Below are 27,520 nucleotides of genomic sequence, written 5' to 3' on the forward strand. Positions count from 1 at the left end.
CTAGCAGGATGACCACAGGGTAACACAACAGACAGTAAAGGAAACAGGACTATTAATACACACAGAATGGTAATGAAAGGCAGTGGGAACAGGTGAAACAAAAGAGACACAGGCGTAGATAATAAAGGCAATCAGGTAGTGATGGAAGTAAAACTAAACACAAGACAACACAGGAAACGATCAACAAACACTGAAAACCAGGAAACTGAAACAGGAGGGAGCGCTGAGTAACTCGAACTAAAATACAATCATGACTAAAGAGCAAAATGATATGATAACCAAGCTAAAAACAAGACATAAAGCAGCCGAGCAGAGCACCAGTTCTGAACTTCAACCAAATACAAGCTCAGGCCCATGACAAATACCAAGAGCGCAGAAGTGAGAGCCTCTGTAAACTGACAGCAGTGTGATTTTTAAAGCACAGCCACGATATACAGTGGCATATGCATATCAATATTTTACACTGCCATAAAGAACTAATGTAGGCCTACTCTCACTTAGGGAAGTAAGTGACGCGATGGCTTATGAACTGAGTGGAATATAAGATACTTCTGATTATACTTCATGTGAAGAGTAGTCGCAGAAAATACTGCAACCCTGGTTCATGTAACCAGTCTGTGATCTTATATGTGTAGGATCCAGTTATGTTTTTTCTATTGACACGACATCGATACTTTAAACACTGTATTGGATGCATCGATGCTTTGGAGATCGATACACCTAGCCCCACTGCAGGGCAGTAAAAGTCTACGTTTTACTCAGTGACACTAAATCACTAAGATAATCTTTAAAAAAAGGACTCGTGATGTTTATGTCTTTATTTCCCAGCGGTGCTCATTTGGCACATTCTGCATTATTTCAACACATTTATCTGTCTGTAGATAGATAGATAGATAGATAGATAGATAGATAGATAGATAGATAGATAGATAGACTGTAAAAAAGAAATTGAAGCAGTAGTTTGGGATGGAGCAGGGACAGAAAGAGAAAAAAGGAGAGAGAGAGGCTCTCTTAAGTAGTGGGGCGGGGAGGGGGCGGTCGGCACGCAGTGATTGGAAAATATCGAAGACGCGCACGCGCTAATCCGATGATGAGTCTCCGTTACAGAGGCAGGGAGGGGTGTGTGTGTGTGTGTGTGGGGGGGGGGGGGGGGGGGAATCTGTGGAAATAAAAAAGGAAAAAAAAGAAAAAGTGGGACCTGGGCGGGAGCATCTTTCGCTCGCGCGCCGCGTCCCTTCTGAGCCTTTTGTGTTTGAAACTCTCATATCCCCCATATCAATAATTCAAGCGCGCGCGACAGAGCAGACGGAGCTCCCCCCTCTGCGCTATGAGTTCTGCTGCCTCGTCACTCGTCCAGGGCCCTTCCGCTGCGCGCACGACTCTCCCTTACTGTGTTTCCAAGTGACAGATAAGCTGCCGAGAGGTGGGAAAACAGGAAAGGAACAGGTGAAAACTGGGGACTCGCCTGGAGATACGGGTTAATAAAGCAATTGTTGAAAAAAGGAGCAGAGACGCCTAAAACTAAACCGTCTGGGTTTGAGACACTCCGCCAGGGAGTTCACGTTAGGCTAATTAAATCCAAGAAAGCGGAGTTGCACCTAGTTGTAAAACGAACCTTTTAAGGTTAATCGAGGAACAGTGGGAAACTCTTCCTACCTGACTTTTTTTTTAAAGGGGAATAGACCCACTCCGGTTTGAGGTGTGAAGACGACCTGAACAAGTTCACTGCTCGGTTCCGGCATGCTGGCGTTTTGCCTTTTAAGTGCCGTGTGGCTTGCGGCGAGTCCGGTCCGCGCTCAGAACGAGACGGAACCAATCGTCCTGGAGGGAAAGTGCCTCGTGGTGTGCGACTCCAACCCGACCTCGGACCCCACGGGCACAGCGCTCGGGATCTCGGTGCGCTCGGGAAGCGCAAAGGTGGCGTTCTCCGCAGTCAGGAACACCAACCACGAGCCCTCCGAGATGAGCAACCGGACTATGGTCATCTACTTCGATCGGGTAGGAGACAAAAGATATAGTCTAATGTGACAGAGAGAAGAAAAAAAAGATTCCAGCTCAGTGTTTGTCTGTTTTTAATCTTCTTACAACCTGAAGAAGGAATGTTGTAAGACATAAAAGTTTCAGATGATCTGTTTTATCGTGTAGACTATAGAATGCGTGCTGGTGAAGGTGAACTGTATTAATATGCTGGGAAGACAGTTTTTACTACTGATGGCGGGGGTGGGGGTAAAATATAATTTAGTCGATGTCACAAAGGCGTCAGGAATAAAACTGGCATTTTCCCCCTGCACGTTAGAGCACCACAGATATTCCGCTTCGCCTTCCTGCAAACTACGAATTTAGAATGTGCGCAATAAATACTCCACTTAGTCAACAGACATGTTGCGTAAGACCATTAGAAGGACGAAAAACAAGTATCCGGGTTAACTTGGGGGATAGATAATACCACAGCGGCGGAGCTGTGCGCAGATGCATCGTGTCTCCGGTGGTGTTGGCTGTCGGAGATAACAGACTGTGGATTCATTTTTTAGGTAGTAAATTTTATTGGTAAAGTGGCTGTGTAGCCAGGTATGCAAGGCTTTTCAATATCTCAACTTTTTGAGCTGACGGGGTGGGATATAGGAACTGACATCTCTCCAAATAATTTAGTAAGGGAAGGTCACGAGAGTGAGATCCTACCCGGCTGCCGTTAAAGGTTAATTCTCCCTCAAACTGCCGTTCAATTTCACGTCATAATTCGCCTCCATCCATAAAATCAGACATTTGGCTGCAGGAGTGCATAATTGAAAAATTCATTTGAAAGCTCGATCAAGTTCCCTTCCAGTCCCCATAAAGTTTAGAAGTTCTGACAAGGAGAAAAATCCCCGATAAAAAGCAGAGAGTTTTCCATCTACATGAGTGAATCTGAGTGTGTGGTCTGGGGCCAGGGGGGGCACGAGAGTCTTAACAGGGTGTCTGCTCCAGAAACACCTGGGTTGAATGGATTAGTCAATTCCACACCAAATAAACAATAGAAGAAATTCTGGATGAATCATTTGGCTGTATAAGAATCCATTTTCTCACAAAGGGCAGCACAAATTAGTTTGTTTCCTCATCAAGTCAGTTTTGAAATAAAAATATTTTGAGTTGGTTGCAGTTGTGTTTCGCACAGCATGACAAAGCGCTTGTACCAGTGAATTTCTTTCTGTCTGTCTGTCTTTCAGGTTCTTGTAAATGTTGGGAGGAATTTTGACGAAGAGAGAAGTAACTTCATTGCACCACGGAAAGGAATTTACAGTTTTAACTTCCACGTAGTTAAAGTCTACAATCGCCAAACTATACAGGTAACGCCTGTTTGTGTATTTGTCGTGTGTGTGTGTGTGTACCTGTGCTTTTCTGCTTTTCGACCACACTGCGTGACAGCTGGATGTTCTTGCCCATATAAGTCGAACATGAGCTGCACCGTCGGTCATTAGATGTTTGAGACGTCTTTCTCCAGAGACAACGACAGCAGAGGCCGCCGTTAATAGTGTGAAAGCTAGCCCTCCGCCACCTGCTGGGCCAATCATAATTAATCAATACATGCACAGAGGATGGAGCCAAATGAAGCCCGTGTAACCAGCAGGAGGACGGGGCTGCTGTGGTGAGCGCGAGGGGTGCGTGGCTCCAGCGTCTTTACTTTCAGCACCACGGACAGCAACGTCCCCCTCTGTCTGTTTCCCTGACAAAATGAGACGACAGGAAGATTTTGATTATTTAGAAGAGACTTTGAAGAGAGCAAACACAGACAGGCATTTTAATGTTCTCCCTCAAGTACACAACGTCACACACAAGCAGGTTTTAAGTAGAAGTAACATGTTTTCTATTTATTTGTTTGTCACACCCTCACTCGCATGCACCGCCTGGAGTGTGGTCCGTCACAAGTCTTCTTTTATCCCACTAATTACTCCTCTTATAGCTTAGCTGTAGTTTCCACATTTCTTTTGATGTGTCAAGTGATAGGAAGCTCTTAAGCAGTCCCATTTCTAACATTTAACATGCGCGTGATGATGCTTTACAAGCCACACAGCGTTAATTACAATGTAAGTCTTGCAATTTAATCCGTTGTGTAATTATGCTGTTGGATCCCCTGAGGCTTTGGCATTATGTTTTGCTACTTATACATTATTATTGGAGTCTTGCATTAATTAGCATGGCAGTGGAAGAAACAACAATAACAGCAGCGAGGAGAGCGGGCAATATTTGAGAGGGAAAGCTGCGTCGGGCTTGCCACATGCCCCCAGTCATTTTGTGTGTGCCTGTATGCAGAAGATGCCGGATGGCAAACTCTTGACTCTTGGTACTGTCACATTATTATTTATAGCTACGAGATATAAAAGTAAAAACTTTGAGTTTTAAAAGCACTTTGGGCTAAGTCCTGTTCAATATAAGCCCTCTGAAGTCTTAAACATTTTAAAATCAATAACTGTTGAAAACTGATCGTGGATGATTTGAAGAAGCTTTATTCTGGCATGCTTTCTGACATAAAATAGACCAGTGTAGGTTGTCCTCTCTCCTCCAAGCATCCAGCCTGCGTGCTGCTCACCCTCAACCTCTTCCACTCATCCTCCTCCCATCCATCCAGCGCATCTGCTGTGTTGAAAACTCCCACTGTTTGATTGCCTTAGAGGCAGCTACTGTGGTGCATGCAGGAGACGAAAGACAGCAGGAAAAGAGGAGCAGTTGAGAGTAAATTAAAAAAAAAAGAGGGACAAGGGGATGGAGAAGAAGGGGGTGGGCACACAGGGGTGAGAGGACAAAGGAGAGGAAAATGGGGGATGATAGAAATGGAAAGGAGAGACAAGAATGCATGAAAGAGAAAAGGAGACATAATGGACCAAACGGGAAGAGAACGAGCAAATGAGACAGGAAAAAGCCAAATATCACGAGTCGCTATTGATTAGCAAATGCTGCATACATGTAGGAAAGGATAAACATTTTGTTCCGTCTCATCAGTCCTTTCCGGTGCACGGATCTGCCTGTTTATCTGGGAGGTTCAGAGAGGTAATGTGGGTGTCTTTGCTTTATGCCTCCGAATTAAAAATACATATGGAAAATGAAACGCGGCATATTCTCCCATCTAAAGGGAACTCGTATCGCTCGAGCCATCCATGTCGGCTAATAGGGGGCTTATTTACAGTGTTTATAAAAATCACTTACTGTATAGCTATGAAATATTTTGCCACTTGTGAAAATGAGTTGCATTTGCAGCCATGTGCCACAGCACTCAAAACAAATAAAAGAAATAAATTCCACATCATGAATTCTGAATGTTTCACATCTGTAACTCAAATATCAATAAGACGTTCACACAAGGTGCTGGTAGACTGAGTCCTCTCAGATTCAGTGGGCTGATTTTTAATTAGATGTTTATTTTTTGTGCATTTTTGAAGACGTGATAATCTATATTGAAAATTACTGGAGGTAGTAAACAGAGGTTAATAAGCTCTTTGACCACTGCGCAGCAACTTTATCAAAACACAGGATCACAGCCTATTATCAACAGCTTGTTATTACTAAGTAGATGTTTGCATTGTTTTAAAAATTGGTTTCAATTATCTCTGTGAAATTTGCACTGGATATTCATTTTAGCGACCTATAAACAATTCTAGTTTTTGTTAGCAAAAGATCCAGCAGAACATTATGAAAAATATATTACCATCTGGTTTTACAATGTAAAAAGGAGATATTTTACAGCAGTATTTTAAGCATGTGAGCATATTCAGAAGTAGCTTTCATAAAAGCCTCAAGTCAAAGCCGGCCTGTAGCTCTGAAAGTGACACAAAGAACAGCTAAAATGCCTCACGCTGTGTGTATTATAGGCCTTTCTCTTACTTTGATTTTCCCATTTAGAGCAAAAACCCAGAGGCTTGACTTCAAGCTGCTCATAGCACACGGCCCAATAACAAGAAATGTTACCTTTTTACACACAGCTCTTTGACCAAGTAGTTGCACATGTCCCTAACACACCTACATGTATTCCCAAGGCAACGTTTTTTATTCTCAGCTTAAAGTGAGTGGAGTCATTCAAATAAAACATCTTTATTGTCATTACACATGTATAAATACAGCCTAACAGTTTGCATCTAATCAGAAGTGCAATAGGAGCAGATTATATACAGATGTTTATATTGCTATACAGAGAGCAAATGTACAGAAGTGCTGCTCAACACGATTTCAGAAGTCATGCAGTACAGAAAACCCCAGTGTTCACTACACTATAGCAAGAAGACCACAGGGGCCCAATATAACGTTAGTCTGCCACATCCACAGTGACACTGAGACGCATGTTTACCATCACCGTTGGTAACTGTCGTCACTTACTGTGACACATGAAATCACATTTATCTGAATGATATTATAAAGAATTGTAGAATTAATATAAGAATGATATTATAAAGAATGCCAGTTTATCAGTTTTTTAAGCTTAAAGGTAAAAAATTGCATTGAAGCAAAACGTTAAATATTTCAACTGCTTCATATTCTGAGCAGTGCTGCTATTAGTTACATTAAAAAGTAATTATTCTGATTACACAGTAACATGAAATAAGATATTACAAAGAGCATAGTTTGAATCAGATTTGGTCAAATCTATTTTTTTAGAACGTACAGTATTAAAAATCTATTTAAATAAATAGGACTATATTTTGACAATTATACACTCCAAGAATATTTATATATGATCTATAAATTCACAGTATACATGTTACTGCGTTACATAAGGCCATAGTTTTTAGTCATGTCTCAAGTGGTTTTGCCATAGAAGCACCACTTCATTAAAGTGTTGGCAAATTCTGTTTTAAAAACACTTTTAAAGATTGATACGTGCACACACCACTGAGATGAACATTTGCATAAGCCACATTCCTTCTAAACGTACTTAAATATCCTCAAACAGTTTATTTAATATAGTGTGACTCCTCCGTGTGACTCCTCCGTGCTGCTCTCCACCGCAGATAACACATTTATTAGACACAAGCACAAAAATGGGAGGCCACGTTACCTCAACCGAGGTGTGTGTTAAGACGCGGCAAATAATTATCACGCCAAAAAGATTAAAAAATGATTTCTGAAAATGGCAAACGGTCGTAGTTTAAAGCTAGGGCCTGAAAGAGCCTGCTGCCTCGTCTGACACTATTCAGCACTGAATTCAAACAAGCGTGCAAACATTGTTTAAAAAGTGGTCTTTGATGCTTTTATGTTAAAATGCTAGACGCCCATATGAAAGATGGCTGAAGTTTTTAATAACTGAACTTTAAAGTCTTTAACACTTCTTGACTTTGGATGATGTCAAAGTATTTTTTCATTCAGTTGTCTCAGGCACAGTTCTGGCGTTGACCACTAAAGGCACCACCCATCCGCTGTTCACATATTCTGTGTGTTTGTAAGGTGGAGCCGGTCAGGAGAAAAAAGGGCGGTTGGCCTTAAAAGGAGTGAGCTAAAACAGCTTGTTTCAAACCGAAGGCTGCCCCAGCACCCAGTGTAGCGCCAACACGTAATATATGTGTAGCCATTTAGCACCTGTCACTTGTTCAAAGTGTATCTAATGTAGAGCGTTAAACACTACAGCAAGGATTGGCACAGTAAATTACCACTAGTGGTAATGCCGATAAAGGTCAACAAATACACATTATAATTATGGTGCACAATGTACCGTGATGATAATATTTATTTGATTTTATTGCTGGAAATGGGAAAAAGTTAAACTACGTAGCTTCAATTAAAAGAATAGACTGAAACCCAGATAACCTAGCATTAATGTGGAGCAGACTGTACTGCACATGGATCTGTGGCACCATGAACAGAATGACCTGCATGAAATATAACAAATAAATAACAGAAATACGATAGGCTTCTGCTCCTGGCTCAGAGAGTGTTTATTTCATGCAGTGGAAATGAGAGGCGAGTCAAAGCCACATAAATAAACATCTTATCTGTTCTTAGGTTTTCTTGACTTGAAAGTATGGCAAGGGTAAGCATTGCTCTACAGGTAATCAGCTGGTCTACTGTTTCACACCAGTGCAGCCGTTATGGTCATCTAAAAATCACTGTATTAAATTTTATATAAAGCGTACATATACGAGGACACATACAAATGTCAGTGATCAGCTGCGTTTTAAAGCCAAATGGGTACCACCATTAGCATTTGTGATTCAGGGCTCAACTGTAATGTAAAACCACCCTATATACGCACCACATTGTACCAAGTTGATACACAAGCATTGGGTGATCTTGATCCAATGCCACCCTCATGTGAAAATATCACAACATTTGTAAACAACATACATTTTTGGTAGCGTCCTGTTAGCTACATGGTTACAGCACACACGTGTCTGTGCTTTGGTTTTGTTCCAGCGGTGTACCTGTGATCTGTGTCACTCCGCTCTCCTAAGCTTCCATCTGGCTCTGTTACACTTAAATGCCCCATAAAAGGTGAGAAAACATAGAAATGTTTGAAGAAGAAAAAAATCTTGCCAGCCAAAAACAATTGTGCCAGGTGTTAGTAACAGTGAGGATGGATCCACGGTGATGCTTTAAGCAGGAGACACATTCCTCAATAAGCCGCTGTGGCTCTGCATTAGTGTGGCACAAAAGATTCACCCATTTTTATTCTTGGACTTACTTTATGCTAATTATAATTTACAGATCATGCAAATTTCCCAATTAACTGATACTCATCAATAGTCAGCCGACACTAATAAGAATCTAAGAATGCAGAGCTATGCCTTTTGGTTGTGTTATGAAAAATATGCCAGGAGGTCAAACAGAAAGTCACCTTTCAGCGTTTGCCATGTATTCGTTTTTTGCACACTCTGACATTTTAATGAGTTTGGTTGGGCGGTATCGATTGTCAAAAGATGAAGCATTTGATTAGAAAACACTGCGTTCTTCCAGAGTGACGTGACAAACAGGCGAATATACAGAACATCGTTAAAATGTGAGAGGTAATTAATAGCTACACAATATTATGATTTATGTAGAATACATATATTCAAAATGTTCTGTATTGTGAGCATCTAATAACAAAGAAGATGTTTCTAAGCTTTTCCTTTTCATTTATAGTTAACACACACACACACACACACACACACACACACACACACACACACACACACACACACACACACACACACACACACACACACACCCTTGTTTTCACTGCGTCAGAGGACAGTACAGTTTTATCCTTTCAATTAAATGACTTATATTGTTACATTGGGGGGGATTTGCTTTTTCCCACCAAAAGGGTGGCAGGTACAACTTGATTCTATTGAAGTGATACACACAGATTTATACAGTGACACACAGTCTGCCAGACAGATGCTTGGTGTCGTATTTATCTAATGAACCTGTGCTCAGTCTCGCAAAGGTTGCACTGAATTTATGCTCATGTGTGAAAGAGAGGAGGAGTCGGCGTTCTTTGGATATTCATTTTCTTTAAATCGAACAGGGTTGATGTAACAAATGAGTCATTAGGACATAATGTGAAAAGATTTACACACTGACTCACTGACATCTCTTTAAACAAAGAGCAATATTTAAATTTAGCTCTCAGGATTATAGGAAAAAACTTTTAGCCATTCGTGGCTGGACTTGCACCACACAAAACCGCTTCCTGTTAATTACCAGAGTAAAAACAACTCTTGCATTTAGCAGACGCAAGGTGTGTGTCTGCACGTCTGCAAGATGAAAAAGGGCAGCTGTGTTAATACCACAGACAGTACACACTGTCTGTAGCATTATGATATGATGGGCACTTAGTCTGAGGTTCAGTGCTTTGCTCGGTATAATTTTATATTCAGTTTTATTTGATTTTGACGTTTGTCTTTCTTGTACTCTGTGTTTTATTGCATGGTATAAATAATTTAAGTAGCTGAATTGTGGGTATATTCAATTTCCTCTGGCTTATGGTGTGTGTAATATAAATATTAGAGACTCATAGGACCATCTGGTCTTGTTGGAGTTTTCAGATGATCTGTCTTAATTATCTTTCATGTGGTTTGACATTTGGCAACAGATCCAGAGTTGCATGTTTTTCTGACTTTCACCAGTGGGAAAAAACAACAACAAAAAAAGACAGTTGAAGGCTCTGCCCAGCGGTTTCCTCAAATTAATGATGTTGTTCCCTGAGGCAGTATCGATGAAGACGGGTGTGATCTGCTGACATTTGTTAAGATCTGTTTTTGTGCCTGTGTGAGTCTGTGTGTGTGTGTGTGTGTGTGTGCACAGTTCAGTGTGACCTTTGCTCTGGTTGCCTCCATCTCTTTGAATAAATGCTGTTTCATTTTTTGATCATTTTCACAGAAACTCTTTACAAAAGCACCAAATCAACTTTTCAGAGTGCTTTGAACAGAAAACAGTCATTTGTGCCAGTGGATGACAGTTAGGCAGCACGTGCCAATCCATGTTCTTCAAAGTGAAGCATTCATTGATTGTTTACAATATAACATGTCAGAAAACATCAACAAATACCCCAAAACATCCAACTCGAATGAGACCTGCATTAAATTGGTACGAGTGCCAGAACAGCGCCCAGGAAAAATATGCTGCTATCAGTTCTAACATCGCTGTCCTGTAATGTAATAATGATGACAATCATGTTTGATATTATGTTGTGTTTAGATTCTGTTATCAACTGTGTAGATGAAAGGGCAAATGTAGCATTTTCAGCAAATGTTGGTCATTCTTTTATATATTCTATGTGAAAAATGTAAATGCTGCTATAAAACACTCCAGGAAAATCTTCTTTCTATCTGGAGCTGTTCAGTGTGTTTGACTCCTTTAGTAAAGCAGCTGCTGTAGTGATACCGTCAGTGCAGCCTTATCAGCCCAATCCTCATCACAATAAGTCTGTTGCTAACTTGGGACACATTGTTAGCACTTCTTTAAGTATTCCTTAACAGTGCGAACAGTGCAAAGATTTCACTCACAGCTGCAACAAACTGGATGTCTCCAAACTGCGTTCGTATATGAATATAACTGATTACACAGAAACCCAGATTTTTTTCTTCAAAGGTTGATAACGACAGTCAAACGATGCTGTGAGATACTTTATGGTCTGACACACACAGTAATGGGGACAGCCAGGTGAAGTGAAGACAACACGTTTACTTCAAGCTCAGTGAAACACACGGACCAAGCCAAACCGTCCCACTGTTCAGTGTGACGGGACAAATAAAGTTAGTGTGGTAGACGCCAGCAACAGATGACACATTTTGGTTTTCTCTGGGTATTAAAAGTTTGAACTGCCAGGAGATGACCCCAGAGGCCCGTTACCGAACACCCGCAAACCTGCTGAGCATGAGACTGAGGTGAAAAACATCATTAGTCTCTGTGACAAAATGTGGTGTAACAGCTGCTAGTTTCCTTATCTTGAGCCTTTAATACAGAAAATAGGATCAAAACGACTCCATGTTAAGATGTAAAAGTAATTAAGAAATACTGAAATAGGGTCAAATAGTTCTTTTGTTAAACTTTGTGACCACAGAGTTTGTGTGCTTTCTTTCAAAAGTTCTGTACCTGCTTTGGTCAGTGAGTCATTTCTTCTGTGCCTGTTTTCAAAATGGCATCTGGAAACTCATTCCTAATGAGGCTTCCTGCTACCAAATGAAAACAATCAGACGTACTGAAGCAGAAATTAAGGACAGTGACAGTCAGACAGCTGGCAAAGGAGAAGAAGCAGCAGTGATCACTGAGTTAATACATCTGAAGACTGGAGAGGCCAATTCTGGGTTTGTGTGTTAGAATACTTTGTGTATTATTTGTTATCAGAGTGAACAATAACTACACAATAACTTTCTGTGCTTTTTCTAATATATGACTGTTATACCAACACGTTGTCATCCCAATGCGTAACATACCGACGACTGTGACAAATCGTATGTTGGGAACGATAATGCTCTGGTTATACTGGATGTACACTCTTGATTGCTCGCTTCGCAATCGTAACTTCAAATTAGCAGCATACGGTCGCTGTGCACACACAGCTTTGTCTCCGAGTTCCTTTTATGCACATGTTTCATCTGGAATGGTAAAAAATGCCTTTTTTAAATGATTACAAAACACAGCCATTACCCACTTTGAGATTCCTTTTCCTTATTGTATTCGAGAAAGCAGCTACTGTTTCCTCAAAATCGGATGAAACGGTGCATCAACAAAAGCAGAAAATCTGAAAATAGAGAAGATGGTCGATAGCACAAAATAAACACGCAGAGATGACCTAAATAACAGCAAACATGCTCCACATTCACATAATGATTCAGCTTGTGAAACAGTGAAAGCTTTCCCCCCCAAAATGCAAAGCATGATAGTGGAAATGATCAATTTCCTGAGTTTAGCCAGAAACCTCAGGTTTACTGTTCATCCATTAAGAAGTGGTACTGCTGTAATTATCTATGAATATTCCTATTGTGGTTGTTATCACTAGTCCTTCTGTTAGTGTTGTGTTATACCAGGAACTGCTGTTGTTTCCATACTGTTCATTTGTCATGACTAATGTGCTAATGTGTTAACATCCTTCACAGAGAAAGCAGAGCCCTTCAGGATTATTCCATTATCCTGGCTGTGGGTGGGGCAGACTGCCTGTTTACATTTACTTTTGATTTAAATTCCATTTCATTTCAATTCTGTTTTATTTACACAGAGACAAATCACAGCAATCAGCTGAAGGTGCTTCATTTTCATTATTAAAGGATAAAGATGCTACAATCATGGAGGAAAAGCCCAACAGTCTGACGACCCCTTATGAGCGAGCACTTGGTGAAAGTGGCAAAGAAAACACCCTTTTAGCAGGAAGAAAGTTCCAACAGAACCAGGCTCGAAGGACTGAAGCTGTCTGATGAGGCGCTGGACTGCTAATCTGTTGTGCTTTGTACGTGTGGGTTTGAATCCCATCCTCATCGTAAATCCTCTTCTGCACTCCGACCAAATCCTTTCGCTTGTTTTCTATATATTCCTCTAGTTTGAAAGAGATGACATTGCTCGGCTTGGCGGAGGTGGATGGGGACGTCTAAGCTTCTCTGCTCATGCTGCTGTGTAGGGAAATGAATGGGTGGACGCTAACTAATAGGAGTGGGCCAATTAATATATTCAACGTTTCTCAAACAATATTACCACTAAACGATTTCAGAGGCACGCACTTTGACTTAGAGTGCATACAGAATATCCATCGTATCCATCCTTACTCACTGAGGCACACAGCCTTCTTTTGTTTTTGTTATCTTTAGCCATCTTCACAATGACCCTGGAGGAACTTTAGAAAACTCTGGAAACTTGCTGTTTTAAAGACGGAGGTGTCACAGTCCTCAGACAGATGCACCATTATGTAGCTTATGTATCATCACTCTGTGTCTGTAAAGTGTGGATGAAAATGTGAAAGGTCCAGTGGGGAAAAAGAATGGAAAGCAAAAGATGTACCGATGAGAGAAAAAGGAAACGTGTTGAAAAGAAGAAAGATGAAAAGGGTGCAGAGAAAGAGAGAAAGGGTGGGGGACAACCAGAAGAGTATCATTGTCATGTCAAGACAGACAACCGGACAGGAATTGATGATGCAATAACAGGATGTCATCGTGTCGTTAAACATTAAGTGCAGCACGGAGACGTCAGACAAATTCTATTTGCATAGAGAAAGACAGATTCTGTCTTTGCTGTCTCTCGGCCCTCTCCGACATCCTCCTGCCAGTGCAGCCGTCTCTCTCTCCTTTCTCTGCGCTTCCTCCTTCTTCTCTCACTCTCCTTCGTTATTCTGTCTCTCCTTTCCATTACTCAGCCAGTTAATTGGTGCTTATGCATTAATGAATGCAGATCGATCGCGGCCTGACATGACGCGAAGCCCTATTATCATGCTTTTATATTTATGGCTGCTAATTGAATGGGTGTAGGTGTAAGTGTGTGTGAGGGTGGGGTGGGTAGATGGCCACACAGAAGCACAGCCAATGCGTTTTTTTATTCGTACAGGTGTGTGTGTGTGTGTGTGTGTGTGTGTGTGTGTGTGTGTGTGTGTGTGTGTGTGTGTGTGTGTGTGTGTGTGTGCGCTGACCGCAGTCTCATCCTTCCAAAGCCCCTGTCACAGCTTTATTAGAACCATACATCACTGACCCTGTTACACAGAAACACATCCAAATCTGAAAACATGACTTTATTCATATGTCCTCTGTTCATAGACCTCATGTGTTACAGCCTGACTTAAAATCATCATCAAGCTATCAAATGATTTGTTAGCTGCTCTTGTGTCTCACATGTTGGAGCCCGACTTGGCTGGACAAATATCACACAAGCCCACTTGGCACTGTCCCCTCATTGTCCTATCTTTGTGTTTTAACAAAGTATGTGCAGCCCCCCACCCCGATTCTAACTGATAGAAAAGCCTGCCCATGTTTGAATTTTGCAAGTGTGCAGGGACAGCAGGGGAACACATTTTGACAGTAAGAGAGATCACGTGTGTGTTTCATGTATATGTGGGGAACCATGCGGGACTGGAGGGATGGAGGCTTGGTTTGTAGGTGTCCCCAGGAGTGACTTGGTTGAATGGCTGGGTAGTTGTGTGTGCTCTTGTGTTTATCTGAGGGTAACGGAGTGATGTAGTGATGCTGGCTTTTCCTTGTCTGCCATCTCTGTCTCTCTTTGGAAGCATTACACGCACACTGGACACGAACCATGTTCCCCCTCCGTCTCTGCTGTCTTTCTGCCTGTTCCTGTGTTTAATGGCCTACTTTTCATCTGTTGTTCGTCTGTGTGTGTTCCCATCCTGATATCTCGGCCTGGTTTTCTTCTGCTTCTCCTGTCTCTCTCCTTCTAATGATTATTTTATATTATGATATGAAGGGTTAATAAGGCTAACCCGGAGTCTTCGGATGCATCTCTCCACATAAAATGTTCTCTTTAGCTTTGTGATCCTCATCTGTATTCTAAGTATACTGGGCCCAGGTTGATATTCGACATGGTGGAGGAAGTACTTGATGTTTTTTATTTGAAACAAGAAAGAGTTGGTACATAAAAATACAAGTTCATACATTCATCAAGCATCAACGAAGAGTAATGTTTCCGACTAAGAGGTGCATTAGATTTCTCTGCTTCTGTACTTGTTTCCTTTGGACATTATCACTCAAAGATCAGTTGAAGTGATGCAGATATTGATGAAGCTTGCGTAGCAGGATGGGATCCAGTGCTGATATTAGTATATTTGTGTTGAAACAATCCAGGCTCATCTCTCTTCAGTGATTGAAGACTCTTGGAAACAGAGTAATGACTACAATCAATCAATGCATGCACTAATGCAGCGTTTTTCTTGTTCACAGTCTGGAGTTGCAATACAAATGCAAAACTTCACCTCCAGTTAGACACATACAGTAGTACTGAAGGTGTCAGTGACAGTGTCACCAGATGAATCGTCAAAGGAAATCACTGGTTATCAGCAAAAATGTCTAGATTGTGCATCCCCGGCGTATATATTCGATTTCAAAAATTGCCTCATCAGTCCACGTATTAGCTGTTCATAGAGATATTTTTATTGTGTACATGATGTTCTTTAAATGTAAGCATTACACTGAGGCAGTGTCTCAGATGAATGGATGCTATCCATGAAATACAGTTAGAGTTTCGATTCTGTGAGTGAATCTTAGAAGGCCATCAACCACAGTTAGGGATACATTTGTCAAAGTTTGACCTGCTGCTGTTTTACATCTGATCGCCTCTGAGCAAAAGTTTTGTTTTACAGACTTTATATTTAATATTTTGCTCAGTAAAATGTCTTTGCTGTCCCATCATTCAGTCCTTCATCACTGGAAAGAAGTCGGTGCCTTTAATCTGATGAGAAGGTTTAGCTTGATTAAGATCATCATTCATCAAATATAGTTTCCTATAACCTTCCATTTAGTTTAATGCTTTAGGTGTATTAATAACAATTTATAATTTAGTCATTTACAGATGAAGACTTCCTGAGTGCACCTAACCTAGAATGTCTGCTTATAACTTCCAGATATCTTTTTAGCTCAATAAACACAAAGATGCTGAAGTGATTTAATATTCTGACTGCTGTTTGAAACTTTACTGGATGTTCAAAGTTGAAGTAAGACGGCCACATACAACGCACTCTCCTCTCATACCAACACACCTCCATTGCTTTCCTCTGGTTAGTCTCCCCCCTAACCTAACCCTGACAGTGCAAAGGCACTCCCAGATCTAAAAACTGTATATACTTGGTCACCTTTACAAAATGTGGTATCCAGTATGTTGGGGAGACAGGTAACACACTATTGATCAGGTTCACACAGCACAGGTACAATATCTCAAAGGGAAAGAGCACCCATACGTACCTGGTAAGACACTTTTTGTCTCATGACTGGGAATCTGTTAGTGCGACTGTGTTAGAGGCAAATCCTAGATGGTCAGTCCAACAGAGGAGGAGGGCTGATGTATCCCAGGGGATTGAATGAAAAAGGATTTTGAAAAACACAAATTTGATGAGATGTACATATTTATTGTTCTATATGTGTTTCTAGTGCTGTTATGTCCCATTCAACACACACTGGTCTAACATCCCACCCTGAGACTTATCCTAAACCTAACCTCACTAAACCCCATGCTGGTACTTATTTGAGCCCTAAACCTAACCTTTCCCCTCTCCCCCTCCCCTCTCTCTCTCATTTTCTCTCCTCCTCTCTCTCTCTCTCTCGCTCTCATTTTCTCTCCCTTTTTCTCCCCCCCTCTCGCTCTCCCTCTCTCTCCTCTTATCTCCCTCTCTTCCCCCTCTCTCTCCTTTTCTCTCCCTCTCTTCCCCCCTTGCTCCCCCCCCCCCTCTCTCCCCTCACCTATCCCTCCTCCTCTAATCCAACTGAAAAACAACGAATATCCCCAATTGTGAATGAGGAATAAAGCCCTCTTACAGATCTGTAGTGGGACCATGTGGACCCCTGAGTGGAGACTAAGGAAGGCCTGTGCATTGAAGCCCGGCCGCCTTTGGCGACTGAGCTTCCATCTTGGTTTCCCTAATAATAATAATGGATTGGATTTATATAGCGCTTTTCAAGGCACCCAAAGCGCTTTACAATACCACTATTCATTCACTCTCACATTCACACACTGGTGGAGGCAGCTACAGTTGTAGCCACAGCTGCCCTGGGGCAGACTGACAGAAGCGAGGCTGCCATATCGCGCCATCGGCCCCTCTGGCCAACACCCTAACACAAACATGACCCAAACCTAACCCAAACATGACCCTTACATGACCCAAACCTAACCCAAACCTAACCCTTCGGCTGCACCAGCTACAGGGGCGCTGTCACTTGGTGTCGCTCTCTCTGTGGTAGAGTATCACTTCCTGTTTCTGCTCAAACACAGTGGTGTTTCTGAGTAGCTTATCTGCTTAGCAATTTAGTTAAAAACTTTTAGATACATTTTTTTTCATAGTATAATCTTCACGTGCTTCAACCGAAGCACACTCTCTGTGTACTCACTACCTAATTTATAGCCAAAGTATTCACTCACTGTCTCTGTACTGTTTCGCTAGCTTGGCTTAGCTCGTTAGCGACTGGCTAGCAGCATGGCTACTTCACCTGTCCCTCCTGCACTTTCTTGCTCATTGTGTCAGATGTTTAGTTACTCCTCGGCCTCCTTTAGCAGTAATGATACTTGTAACAAATGTAGCATATTTGCAGCTCTGGAGGCCAGGACAACTGAATTGGAGACTCGGCTTCGCACCCTTCATTCACCCGTAGCTAGCCAGGCCCCTGTAGCTGGTGCAGCCGAAGATAGCGTAGGCCCCGCTAGCTGTTCCCCGGCAGACCCCAAGCAGCTGGGGAAAGAGGGCGGCTGGGTGACGGTGAGGAGGAAGCATAGTCCTAAACAGAAGCCCCAGGTACACCACCAACCTGTTCATGTGTCTAACCGTTTTTCCCCACTCGGCGACACACCCGCTGGGGGTCAAACTCTGGTAACTGGTGATTCTGTTCTGAAACGTGAAGCTAGAGACACCGGCAACCATAGTCAATTGTCTTCCAGGGGCCAGAGCAGGCGACATTGAAGGAAATTTAAAACTGCTGGCTAAGGGTAAATGTAAATACAGTAAAATCATAATTCACGTCGGCACTAATGACACCTGGTTACGCCAATCGGAGGTCACTAAAATCAATATCGAATCGGTGTGTAACTTTGCCAAAACAACGTGGGACTCTCTAGTTTTCTCCCCCCAAAATATGACTATCCAGAGTTGGGACCAGGCAGCAGAGTTGCAGTCTTACACGCCTCTCTGCAGCTTCTCTCCTCCTGCTACCCCCCCAAAAACCCATCTCCATAGAGACTGTGTCAGCTTCCAAAAAGACAAAAAACAAACTAAAAACCAGCAACAAACAACTTAAACATAAACAATCACAAAGAAAGAACAATACAGTATCCACATCTGAACCAAAGAGTAAAACAGTGAAATGTGGATTATTAAATATTAGGTCTCTCTCCTCCAAGTCTCTGTTAGTACACGACTTAATAATTGATCAACAAATCGATTTACTCTGCCTCACAGAAACCTGGTTGCAGCAGGATGATTATGTTAGTTTAAATGAATCAACACCCCTGAGTCATTCTAACTACCAGAAACCTCGAAGCACAGGCCGAGGGGGCGGTGTGGCAGCAATTTTTCACACCAGCCTATTAATCAACCAAAGACCCAGACAGACTTTTAATTCATTTGAAAGCCTGATGCTTAGCCTCGTCCACCCCAGCTGTAAAACTCAGAAACCAGTCTTACTTGTTATCTTCTATCGTCCACCTGGGCCTTACACAGAGTTTCTCTCTGATTTCTCAGACTTTATATCTAATTTAGTTCTGAGCTCAGATAAAATCATTATTGTGGGTGATTTTAACATCCATGTAGATGCTAAAAATGACAGCCTCAACATGGCATTTAATCTGTTATTAGACTCAATTGGCTTCTCTATAACTGTAAAAGAACCCACCCACCACTTTAATCACACTCTAGGTCTTGTTTTAACATATGGCATAGAAACTGAACATTTAACAGTGTTTCCTGAAAACCCTCTCCTGTCTGATCATTTCCTGATAACATTTACATTTACAATAACTGATTACACAGCAGTGGAGAGTAGACTTCATCACAGTAGACGTCTTTCTGAAAGTGCTGTAACTAAGTTTAAGAATATAATCCACCCACTGTTATCATCTCCAATGCCCTGTACCAACACAGAGCAGAGCAGCTATCTGAATGCTACCCCAACAGAGGTCGATCATCTTGTTAATAATTTCACCTCCTCACTACGTACGACTCTGGATACTGTAGCTCCTGTAAAAACTAAGGCCTCAAATCAGAAGTACCTGACTCCGTGGTATAATTCTCAAACACGTAGCCTAAAGCAGATGACTCGTAATCTGGAGAGGAAATGGCGTGTCACAAATTTAGAAGATCATCATTTAGCCTGGAGAAATAGTTTGCTGCTTTATAAGAAAGCCCTCTGCAAAGCCAGAACATCTTACTATTCATCACTGATTGAAGAAAATAAGAACAACCCCAGGTTTCTCTTCAGCACTGTAGCCAGGCTGACAGTCAGAGCTCCTTTGAGCCAACCATCCCTTTAACGTTAACTAGTAATGACTTCATGAACTTCTTCACAAATAACATTTTTATCATTAGAGAAAAAATTACCAGTAATCATCCCACAGATGTAATATTATCTACAGCTACTCTTAGTACCATTGATGTTAAGTTAGACTCTTTTTCTCTAATTGATCTTTCTGAGTTAACTTCAATAATTACTTCCTCCAAACCATCAACGTGTCTTTTAGACCCCATTCCTACAAAACTGCTCAAAGAAGTCCTGCCATTAATTAATGCTTTAATCTTAAATCTGATCAACCTATCTCTAATAATCGGCTATGTACCACAGGCCTTCAAGCTGGCTGTAGTTAAACCTTTACTCAAAAAGCATCTCTAGCATCTGCAGAGGGATGGTTTATTTGAAGAGTTTCAGTCAGGTTTCAGAGCTCATCACAGCACAGAAACAGCTTTAGTGAAGGTTACAAATGATCTTCTTATGGCCTCTGACAGTGGACTCATCTCTGTGCTTGTCCTGCTAGACCTCAGTGCAGCGTTCGATACTGTTGACCATAATATCCTATTAGAGCGATTAGAACATGTTGTAGGTATTACAGGTACTGCGCTGCAGTGGTTTGTATCATATCTATCTAATAGACTCCAGTTTGTGCATGTAAATGGAGAGTCCTCTTCACACACTGAGGTTAATTATGGAGTTCCACAGGGTTCAGTGCTAGGACCAATTCTGTTTACATCATACATGCTTCCCTTAGGCATCATCATTAGAAGACATAGCATACATTTTCACTGCTATGCAGATGACACCCAGCTCTATCTGTCCATGAAGCCAGATAACACACACCAATGAGTTAAACTGCAGGAATGTCTTAAAGACATAAAAACCTGGATGGCCGCTAACTTTCTGCTTCTTAGTTCAGATCAAACTGAGGTTATTGTACTCGGCCCTGAAAATCTTAGAAATATGGTATCTAAGCAGATTCTTACTCTGGATGGCGTTACCTTGGCCTCCAGTAACGCTGTGAGGAACCTTGGAGTCATTTTTGACCAGGACATGTCCTTCAATGCACATATTAAACAAATATGTAAGACTGCTTTCTTCCATTTGTGCAACATCTCTAAAATTAGAAATATCCTGTCTCAGAGTGACGCTGAAAAACTAGTTCATGCATTTATTACTTCCAGGCTGGACGACTGTAATTCATTATTATCAGGAAGTCCTAAAAACGCCCTGAAAAGCCTTCAACTAATCCAAAATGCTGCAGCAAGAGTCCTGACAGGGACTAGAAAGAGAGAGCATATTTCTCCTGTTTTGGCTTCCCTTCATTGGCTTCCTGTTAAATCCAGAATTCAAAATCCTGCTCCTCACATACAAGGTCTTAAATAATCAGGCCCCATCTTATCTTAATGACCTTGTAGTACCATATCACCCTATTAGAGCACTTCGCTCTCGCTCTGCAGGCCTACTTGTTGTTCCTAGAGTATTTAAAAGTAGAATGGGAGGCAGAGCCTTCAGTTTTCAGGCCCCTCTTCTGTGGAACCAGCTTCCAGTTTGGATTCAGGAGACAGACACTATCTCTACTTTTAAGATTAGGCTTCAAACTTTCCTTTTTGCTAAAGCATATAGTTAGGGCTGGACCAGGTGACCCTGAATCTTCCCTTAGTTATGCTGCAATAGACGTAGGCTGCCGGGGATTCCCATGATGCATTGAGTTTTTCCTTTCCAGTCACCTTTCTCACTCACTATGTGTTAACAGACCTCTCTGCATTGAATCATATCTGTTATTAATCTCTGTCTCTCTTCCACAGCATGTCTTTATCCTGTCTTCCTTCTCTCACCCCAACCAATCACAGCAGATGGCCCCGCCCCTCCCTGAGCCTGGTTCTGTTGGAGGTTTCTTCCTGTTAAAAGGGAGTTTTTCCTTCCCACTGTCGCCAAAGTGCTTGCTCATAGGGGGTCATATGATTGTTGGGTTTTTCTCTGTGTCTATTATTGTACGATATAAAGATATTGAGGTGAATGTTGTTGTGATTGGCACTATATAAATAAAATTGAATTGAACCCAACCATAACCCCACCATAACCCAAACATGACCCCAACATGACCCTAACCCTATTACTGTGATGTACAGCACAGTCAGAGACGGAAAAAAATGTTTGGTGTCAGCAATGAATTTAATTTCAGCTTTAATGATGAAATTTCAATTTTATGAAATTGAAATCTGCCCAATGTCTCACATATATTAGCCTGAGATCTACGATTATTTTAGTGAGTGGCTAAGAGTGATATTTTACGTGTGGCAACAAATCTGTCTTTCTGCTAATACTTCATTTTAAATGTAAAAGAAAATAATTCACATTTATCTGGTGTAATAAACTCAGCGACTGAGTTTTCAGCCGATAGTGAAATGTAAATTTGTCCATGACCTGTGCCGCGTTTCCTTTGTAACAATTAAAAAAATAATTTCAGTATAGTCTGAGTATTTTCCATCAGATTCAAAGCTGCCTGTTCAAAGCTGCACACACGCACCCACACATGCAGATACAGTCTGAGTCGCCATGTTCAGTTTGCTATTAAGAGGAGTGCTGGGCCAAGAGAGCCCTTGACTCTGACAGGCTCTCCATCTCCTGCCCACACACACACACACACACACACACACACACACACACACACACACACACACACACACACACACACACACACACACACACACACACACTCTCCTGACCATCAGGCTGACTTGGATAAGTGTATAATTATGGGATGTTTATGACTGTGTTCCATCAGTTGGTGACAGTTTTACAGTTTTTTACCTCGAGAGCAAACAGAAATATTTTGACATGTTTAGCTCTCAGGTGTAAATCTTCCTGATGTCCATACTGTAAAGATCATGTAGACAGGTAACGTGGCCTATATGAAGTTTGTTTAAGGAATCAAAATCTTTCAAACTGCAGTCAGCTTGTTGAAAATGAAAACACTACTACACCAGAGTGACCTGCACAGAAACAAACAGCCAGCGTGTTGTTTCTGTGCACCAGGAGGCAGATGACAATATATGTTGGGAGTTTTAAAGGAACGTGTGGTAGAAGAATATTAAAAGTGCCCAGTCCATCTTTTAATCCATCTAGCCATCCAAGAAGTTGTCCACCAGTTTCAGATACAATATACTCTGTTACATTTACTAATGTGTGTATTAGGTGTGACCATAAAGTTTTCACTTGGAGAAAAATAAGATATCGATGGCTGATTGCCCTTCCAAGGTCATTCTTTGACATTTCCAGCCTCCAGTAGATTCCTAGATTATTAACTAGCCTGCACATCTGCCTCTGGAGTGTACTCTGGGTCTCCATCAGATCAGAAAAGGTCAAAAAAGCAAACTTTTAAGTTGAATTTTATTTTGGGATAGAGGGGGAAATCCAGTGAATGCAAGAAATTTGTGTTGGTGTGACCAAAAACCCCCAACACATTTCCTGCAGCTTCACTTTCTCTTGTTTTGAAACAGTCAAACTCCAGGCCGACAGTTTCACCCGTGAGGAGCTTCACTGCACACAGCCTGGTGAAAGTGTCTCGCATCTATACTGCCTGGTGTAAGCTAGAGACCGAGCTATCGGCAGCATTTTTTATTATTCTCATTAATAAATACTTTTTATGCTGGAAAATCTATTTTTCACGTCAGTGATTCCTGCAGAAAATAATTAGTTTTAGGCACATTTTAACATCTTATGATTGTATTTTAAAATAGGAGCATGACATAACAAACTCACATCAGCCACCCTAGTGTTGTAAAAAACAAGACTCGTACAAGAACCTGAAGAAAGGCAGTACAACAGAAACATTGTGTTGCTTTTCTTATCAGGTTGCAGTGAGACTTCTCACAGGACGGTCTGTAATCTCACAGGGTTTATAAAGTGTGTTCCTGCATAAACAGACGTTCGCAGGTACCAGAGGTAGAACGAATCGATGACTTTGTTTAAGTGAAGTGTAAGGGGGAAACATATATCTAGGGAGCGCTTGTTTTTCTGCTGTAGCTCAGAAGCGAAGCGATGAAAGCCCTTGTCAGGTTTGAACCTGGGCGAGGGAGGGGACACAGCGCTCACAGCTTCGTCTCTCTGTAAGAAGAAGAAGATGTTATTCCCCACGGAAACATTTGTTGAATCAGACACTGTGTGAGTGTTTGTGCGCATATCTCTGTCTTTCTACAAGTGGATCATGTGCAGAGCACAAAGCTTCAAATGAAATCTTTGCATGCGTTTCCTCTTTAAAATATGACAACTAAAAAGTCCAGAAATACGATGCTGTTAGTCCACATGGAAGCATCATTATTGCACTGAGTGTTTTGGAAGTCTGCCGTGCCATATGTTCCTGCTTCTGTGAGCAACTTGAGGACTGTTTGTCTCTTTTCCACACTCTTCATTCTATACGCCGTCTGTCCTTTTCATCCAGGTGAGCCTGATGCACAACGGTTGGCCAGTGATTTCGGCATTTGCTGGGGACCAGGACGTGACGCGTGAGGCAGCCAGCAATGGTGTTCTGATCCAGATGGAGAAGGGAGACCGGGCCTACCTCAAATTGGAGAGAGGAAACCTAATGGGAGGATGGAAATACTCCACCTTCTCAGGCTTCCTGGTGTTCCCCATGTAGAGAGGAAGAGGAGGAGGAGGTGCAGGGATGGAAACAAAGGAGGACGAGCTGGTGGAAGCTGGAAAGCAAAAGGAAGATGACGAAAAGGCAGGTGGAGGAAGAAGAAAAAGGACATGGTTAAGATGGGAGGGAAACATGACAACAGACTTGTGTTTGGGACGCTGCAGAGGAAGGATGAGATGTTAGAGAGATATGAGCGTGATGTGAGAAAGTTACAGAGCCGGCACATGAGAGTGTACGGTCAGCTTCTTCACTTTGCTTCTTCTTTTTATCCATCCTTTCATGCATCCTTCTCCTCCCTCTGTTTCCTCGTGGCTTGACTGCAGCTTTGGACAGCCAAAACCTTTTCTATACTCTGCTGACAGATCGATCACTGATATGGTCCAGAGTGTTCTGAAGCCCACGTGTAACCCTCCCTCCTGTCCCCACAATCCCATCATTTCTTCATCGATCACCATCAGCATAAGCTTTGACCAATATTACTTGAGCAACTATTCCTCGCTAACCCCAGTTTACTGTGCCCATATGTGTGTTTGTGTTTTTCTCATGCTCGACATAAACGCCACTGATTTTGGATCAGCTTCTTCCCCTGAAGCCAAACTATACTTTTTAAAGTGTAAACAGTAAAGTCTGATCACAGAATCAGGGGCTAACCTTTTATTTATCATCATAATCACGAGCCTTTTACAATAAATGTACCATTTGTTCTTTAAACACACATCTGTTTCTCCTCTTCATTATATTTAGCACGTAGCAGGATTCAGCTTTGTAATGGTTATGGTTCAGCACTCGTAGCAGTGGGGTCAAGGTTAGGAAAACATGGCTTAAATACTTTGCTGTGTGTGTTTAGGCAACAACATTTTTCTACAATAAACTGAAGTTTTTTCTACACTCATCTGAGTGCCCCCACCCCACCCACTAAGACTCGTGGTCCATTAGTAGACAGTCATTAAACTTGTATACAAAGTGTAACTGGGGAGAACAAAAGTCAGTAGAAGACAGAACAGTTCAGTTTAATAAACCGTCTCCACTCTCTAGTCAGGTACTCAATATTTCTCCATCAATCTCTGGTGTCTATATCTAATGAACCGAACACTGATAGTCAAACAGGAAGTAATACTTTACTTTGTTCCTTCACTGTTTTAATCACGACTCTGAATCAGGCTTCTGTGCACCTGTCCTTTCACCCGTACAGTCAGTCTGCTTCCTCCCTGTCACTGCTGCCATGTTTTAGATATTGTATCCCCATGTAGGATCCCTTTTCTCTCTTTAACTATGCTGTTTACCCACAAGTGCAGATTTGGCTTCCTTTTAGCACACCTCTGTTGTCCCCTCCATCCTCCCTTCCTCATGTGTGTACTTTATCCGCTGCTGCTCATTTGCCTCCTAGCACGGATCCTTTCCTGCTTTTCTTCAATGTGGACTGTGGACAATGAAACAACCTTCAACTTTACAAAATTATATATATATATATATATATATATGATGAGATACAAATGGATATATAAATATAATGAAATCTAAGCCACCGTTTCTATTCTCCTGGTTTTAAGATGAAAATAATGGTAATACTAATACTGAAAACGTAATCTGGTTGATGACTACAGTATCTGTATTTCCGTACTTCAGTGTTATATAATGAAAAAAATATTCTAAATGAAACTTAGTGATTGTGTGGAAATCTGAGGCTGCCATTGCTCTTCTGATGAAAACATGCTTCTTGTTTTTGTTTTGGGTCAAACCAAGTTGTGGCTAAAAAGCTGAGACTACTACTTATATAAAATAAACTATAGCTAAAAGGTACTTTTATTATTATCATTATTATTATTATTATTTGACTGTAAATTACATGTGAATATTTAGACTATGACAATATTTGATTTATGAATCAATCAAATCGATTTATCTACTGTTTTCTTATTTATTTGCTCTGAAGAAATCAATAAAACTAAATGGTACTTTTATTTTTCTTAAACCTACTTTAAGCCTGTCCTCGTACTTTATTTTGTTCAGTCTTGAAAAACAAGCAGAAACTCGTTGATCCCTGATGACATGTCTAACGGTGGGCTGTGTTCACTGTATATGACCGTGTGCGCGTGCGTGTGTCCGTGTGCATGTGTGTGTCTGTGTGCGTGTGTGTGCATGTGTGTGTCTGTGTGCATGTGTGTCCGTGTGCATGTGTGTGTCCGTGTGTGTGTATGGAGCTTTTCAGTGAGTCACCTTAAACACACACTGACTGAAATCTGCTTGATCGTGTTCGTCTCCACTACCTCTGTCCTCCTTTCTGTCTCCCCTGGTCCTTCACTCTCATTCCTCCTTTTCCATTTACTGCTTTTTTATGCTCATACACTCTCTCTCACCCCACTCTGTCTCTCTTTCTCTCCCCACTCTGTTGATTTTTAAGGTTTTGTGGTTCGTTTCTCTCCAGACTCTAATGAGCTCCAGGGGGAAAATTAGTGCTGGAATAACAAGCAAACATCAACATCATCTCCCGTCTTCTTCCCGATCCCTCCTTCCTCCTGTTCTTCCTGCTTTCACTGTTCTTCTTCACCTGAAGTCATGTCCTCTGTTCATCGTTTGTTTTTCCAACACTTGATTCTCCTTGTATTCCCGCTTTTCACATCTTTTCTTTAACTTTCTTCTGTTCTGTGCATCTGTCTCACTGTCTTTGTCTCCTTCTTTTCAAACCTTTTCTTTTCTTCTACATCTTCTTTCCAAATTCTACTTGGCAAATGTTGTGGAATATAAAACACGAAGCAGTCTTTTGTTTCTGGACACACCTCCTTCGTTCTTCTTTCTCTCTGTTTCTCATTCACTCCCCACATTTAATAAAAAGGCAATGAGTGCTCGCAGGTTGGCATGTGCAACTGCTTAGTTTAGGCTTGAGTCACACAGGCCTTTGAACCAGTCAGTGAACCTCTGGTAACCACAGCATGCATATTTAATGAGTGGAGATATGTTGCAAATGGGTACATAGTGCTCCTCTGAAAACATCTTTCTTTGGTTGCTCACAGTTGCACAGAAGATGCCAACTTGCTTGCAAATCCGAGCCAACTACAAGCTGAAACTGGACATTTCTTTTGCCTTCAAAGTAAAAGGCCATATTTCATGCAAAGCACAGGAGACCACCACATTCTGCTAGTGACCAAAGAAATCACACAGAGGTTTTTGGTGCAGCACCTTCTTTGTGACTGATTTTACTGGTCATCAACCTCCTCTATATCTGCAGTCTATGCTAAGCCAACCATCTGCTGGGCCTATAATCAGCAGAAGGCCACGTGACAAGGTTGAATCTGATCAT

General features: G+C 41.6%; 1 protein-coding gene across 1 annotated transcript; it reads left to right on the top strand.

The window, feature by feature from the left end:
* The first annotated feature begins 1,200 nt into the window (after positions 1–1,200).
* Positions 1,201–25,997, top strand: cbln1 (cerebellin 1 precursor). Its single transcript, XM_040034863.1, has 3 exons — positions 1,201–1,998; positions 3,204–3,323; positions 24,022–25,997. The coding sequence occupies exons 1-3, from the start codon at positions 1,741–1,743 to the stop codon at positions 24,217–24,219; spliced, it is 576 nt and encodes a 191-aa protein (XP_039890797.1). The 5' UTR covers positions 1,201–1,740; the 3' UTR covers positions 24,220–25,997.
* The last annotated feature ends 1,523 nt before the right edge of the window (positions 25,998–27,520 follow it).

The sequence above is a fragment of the Simochromis diagramma genome, unplaced genomic scaffold (genome assembly GCF_900408965.1).
Source record: "Simochromis diagramma unplaced genomic scaffold, fSimDia1.1 OVJJ01000333.1, whole genome shotgun sequence".
NCBI lineage: Eukaryota > Metazoa > Chordata > Actinopteri > Cichliformes > Cichlidae > Simochromis > Simochromis diagramma.